This window comes from Otolemur garnettii, unplaced genomic scaffold, assembly GCF_000181295.1.
Source record: "Otolemur garnettii isolate 467f Iridium unplaced genomic scaffold, OtoGar3 scaffold00003, whole genome shotgun sequence".
Lineage (NCBI taxonomy): Eukaryota > Metazoa > Chordata > Mammalia > Primates > Galagidae > Otolemur > Otolemur garnettii.
Window position 1 is genome coordinate 13310643 of NW_003852398.1, and position 4785 is coordinate 13315427.

Here is a 4785-nt window from a genome sequence, read left to right on the forward strand (position 1 = left end):
CCTAAATTGTTCTCCAGGACAGCTTTTTCTCCTTCCAATTTTGTTTTGCCATACAAATTTAGAGGACTTGGTATGTCTTCCTCCCTATAAGGTGGATTTGTTCCATCAAATACATAATCTGAGCTAATGTAGATGAGAAATGCTCCAACTGCAGCTACAAAAAAAGGGACAAGTCTATTAAATCTTTATATGGCATTGCTCTTTAGTGGAATTTCAAATGGATTATTCATAATATATAAAATCAAATCACTTATAATTGTTCTTCAAAACTTTAATCTTTACTCATTCATAAAATATTAATGAAGATTTTATAAAGTCATCATTACCTGCTTCCTTAGCTAAATTCCCAGAAGCATCCACATTAAGTTGAGAAGCAGCATCTGGCTGATTTTCTACAACATCTGGTCTTCTCTCTGCTGCACAATGTACTATGACATGGGGCTAGAAGTTAAGCATTGATACATTTTTAACAAAAAATGGAATGAAACAGAAATTACACCTTTCCTAGAGTAAGTTAATTCAGAGAAAAGTGTGTTGAATAAATATTCCTTTGACTAAATTTAAATTTTTAAATGTAGTTTTGTCATGCTTCCCTTTTCCCCCCAAAGTTCAAATTGCCTTAAAACACATATAGACACTGAAAGAATAATTTAGTAATCCCTAGATAAAACCAGAAAAAAAAACCTGTGTCAACAACTGTCTTTCTAAATCAAAATAAGCTCCATCCTCCAATATGGATGGGAGAAAAGAGCTACCATTTATGCGATTAATATGACCTAAACATTTTACAATCCATATCAAAATGAGAGCATCTCCTTGACCAATCACTGAAAAAAATATATCAACAATCCACAAAAATTATATTCCCAGTTGAATATTTATTATGCCACGTAGGACAGGCACCGTAGAAGGAGAAAGGATTTCATAATCTAACGGAAAAGACAGACCATCTGGTTCCCAGAGGATGTCAGGCCAGAGCAAAGATTTGGGATTACTGACAGCAATTAGTGTACATACCAAGCTTTCTTCTTTTCAATAGTTATGTAAGGAAGCATTGTCTATGAATTCAAACCTGAATATGCATAACTCTGGAGTACTTCCTTAAATGTAGCATCCTGGGCCCCACCACAGACTTACTGAATTAAAATTTCGGGAAGTAAAGCCTGAAAACAAGTTTAAGTGATTTTGATGTAAGTGCTCCTAAGACTATTTTTTTTTTTTTTGAGACAAAGTCTCACTCTGTTGCTCAAACTCCTGGGTTCAAGAGATCCTCTGCCTCAGCCTCCCAAGTAACTGGAACTATAGGTGCCTGCCATAACACTCAGCTAGTTTTTCTATTTTCAGTAGAGATGGAGTCTCATTCTTCCTCAGGCTGGTCTCGAACTCCTGAGCTTAAGCAATCCACCTGTCTCAGCCTCCCAGAGTGCTAGGATTACAGGCGTGACCACCACGCCCAACCTGAGACTACTTTCAGAAAGAACCTCAACTCTAGAAGTGAACAAAACCTAAGTTTTTCTGAAACTTTTCAGTGACAATGATCAACAACTATCTAACCTCTCTACGCCTGTTTTCTCAGCTCTAAAATGGAAATATCTACTCTGCAGTGCTGTAAAACTTACAGAGCAACATTCAAAAAGCATTTATCAACAAACTAGGAATAGAAGGGACAGATCTCAAATTATCAAAAGCCATATATGATAAACCCACAGCCAACATCATACTGAATGGGAGCAAATTAAAAGCATTCCCACTAAGAAATGGAGTAAGTCAAGGGTTCCCGCAGCCACCACTTCTATTCAACGTAGTGCTAGAAGACTTGCCAGGGCAATCAGGCAAGAGAAAGGCTGTCCAAATTGGAAAAGAGAAGGTCAAACTATTGCTTTTTGCAGACAACATGACCTTACAACTAGAAAATGCCAAAAACTCCACCAAAAGACTTCTGAAATGGATTTAAAAAAAAAAAATCCAGTGAAGTCTCAGGTCACAAAATCAATGTACATAGATCAGGAGCACTCCTCTACACCAATAACAGTAAAGTCAGGAGTCAAATCAAAGACTGAGTATCATCCACAATATCCACAAAAAAAATAAAACACATAGGAATATACTTAACAAGGAGGTGAAAGATCTCTGCAAAGAGAACTCCAAGACACTGGGGGAAGAAATCACAGATGACACAAACAAATGGAAAAATATATTATACTCATGTTAAAACTACTATGCTATCATGTTAAAACTTCCATACTTCCCACAGTGACTGACAGAATCGATGCAATCCCCATTGAAGTACCAACATTATATTTCACAGATCTAGAAAAATAATTCTATGTTTTGTTTGGAAGAAAAAAAAAAGAGCCCAAATAGCCAAAGCAATCTTAAGAAAAAGAGCTAATCTAGAGGTATCCATTACCAGACTTCAAACTACACTGCAAGGCTATAATAACTAAAACAGCATAGTACTGGCACAAAAATAGAGACACAGACCAATGGAACAGAGAACCCACATATAAAACCATTCACAAACAGCCAACTGATCATGACAAAGTAGACAATAACATGTACTGGGGAAAAGAAGACTTAGTAAGTGGTGCTGGGAAAATAATAAGATAGCCACATATAGAAGAATTAAATAGGATCCACATCTCTTCCCACTCACAAAATTAATTTAAGATGGATAAAAGACTTAAATGTAAGGCATGAAACCATGAGAATGCTGAAAGAAAATGTAGGAAAAACTCTTCTAGATAATCAGCCTAGGCAAATTTTTTTATAAAGACAATCTCAACAGCAAATATGTAACAACAAAAATTAAAAGGACTTGATTATATTAAAAGCTTCTACACTGCTGAGCAGAGACAACCTACAGAATGGAAGAAAATATTCACAAGCTATGTATCTGGTAAAGAGCTAATAACCAGAATCCATAAAGAACTCAAGCAAATCAGCAAGAAAAAAAAATCATTAAAAGGTGTGCAAGAGGGCAAGGCCTGTGGCTTAATGAGTAGGGTGTGGGCCCCATATACCCAGGGTGGTGGGTTCAAACCTGGCCCTTGCGGCGGATGCCTGTAGTCAAGAGAATCACCTAAGCCCAAGAGCTACAGGTTGCTGTAAGCCATGATGCCACAGTACTCTACCGAGGGTGACAAAGTGAAACTCTGTCTCTCTTTAAAAAAAAAAAAAAAAAAAAGTGGGCAAGAGACACGAACAGCAACTTTATAAAAGATAGACAAATGGCCAATAGACATGAAAAATTTCTCAACATCACTAATCACGGGGGAAATACAAATTAAAACCACAATGAGATATCAGCTTACCCCAGTTAGAAAGGCTTTTATCATACAGGCCAAAAACAATAGATGCAGGTGCAGATATAGAGAGAAAGGAATGCTTACACACTGTTAATGGGACCACATATCAGTATAACCTCTATGGAAAACAGTACAAAACTTTTATCAAAAGACACCTGCACTTGTATGTTTATTGCAGCACCATTAACAACTACAAATGTGGAATCCAACCTAAGTGCCCATCTATTCAAGGGTGGATTACCACAATGTGGCATATGTATACCATGGTATATACTCAATCGTAAGAGAGGAGGAATTAATGCCTTTTTCAACAATTTAGATAGAACTAGAGACCATTATCCATAGTAAAGTATCTAAAGAATTAAAAAACACACCATTATTAAACTGGAACTGATGAGAACACATACGTATAGAGGCTCCAAAGAAAATTCAGGGAAAGGATGGCACCTGTGGCTCAACAGGGTAGGGCACCAGACCCATATGCTGGAGGTGGCAGGTTCAAACCCAGCCCTAGCCAAAAAAAAAAAAAAAAGAAGAAGAAGAAAAGAAAATTCAGGGAAATGAAGTAGGGAAAAGGGGATAGGAAGGGATGGGCAAAAACCTACCTAACACTATCTGGGTGATGGGCACACTTAGAATGCTAACTTAATAATTATAAAAGTGATCTATGTAACCAAAAACTATTTGTACCCCTGTAAAATTTTGAAATAATAAAAGAAAAATAACTGTAGGATATATATATATATACACACACACACATATCAAAATGCTTAAAAAAAAAAAAACCCAGCAAAAACACATTTACAGAGAAAGTATCACTTGGAAGCCACTCCATAACATAAGTTTACAAAATGTTTCATATTTCTATCTTTTTCAACTTGTGTCTCAATCTAATCTTTTTATTAATTACATATCCCTTGCTATGCTAAAAAAAAAAAGGAAAAAAAGAGTATACTATATTTTGTTGCTGCTTAGTATGTTAGAGCTTTCGAGTACAGTAACTTCCATGACAGTCTGTAAATTTTCTATCATCCAGACAATTCTTAAGTTAGTTCATATATATGTTAAAATATACTAAACCATACCTGAAAATCATGAACGATGTGATGAACCGCATTAGAATCCAATAGATTAACTTGTTCAAATTTTGGTCTTGCTCTTCGAAAACCACAGCCAACAGCATGCCAATTATTCTGCTGAAATTCCTTGAATACAGCTCTGCCCAGAAGCCCAGTGGCACCAGTAACTAGAACCCGCCTATTAGGGATGTTAACTTCCTCCTAAAAGATAAGGGATTATTTACTTTGAAAATCATTCTCTCAAAACATTCACCATTATTTTTCACAAAATAAATCTAAGTACTTTGATTCACATTTCATATCTACAATTCAAGTCCAAAGTTAGAACAAAGATTAATCAAACTATATCAGCTGTATCACTTAAGTTTGAATCACCTGGCTCAGCGCCTGTGGCTCAA

At 36.0% G+C, this 4785-nt stretch overlaps 1 protein-coding gene across 1 annotated transcript in view; it reads right to left on the bottom strand.

Moving 5' to 3' along the window:
• Nucleotides 1-4785, bottom strand: part of MAT2B (methionine adenosyltransferase 2B) — a 13405-nt gene that overhangs the window by 1970 nt on the left and 6650 nt on the right. Inside the window, 3 exon segments of the mRNA XM_023516168.1 lie at nt 1-154; nt 327-441; nt 4394-4588. Coding sequence (XP_023371936.1) covers nt 1-154; nt 327-441; nt 4394-4588 — 464 coding nt within the window.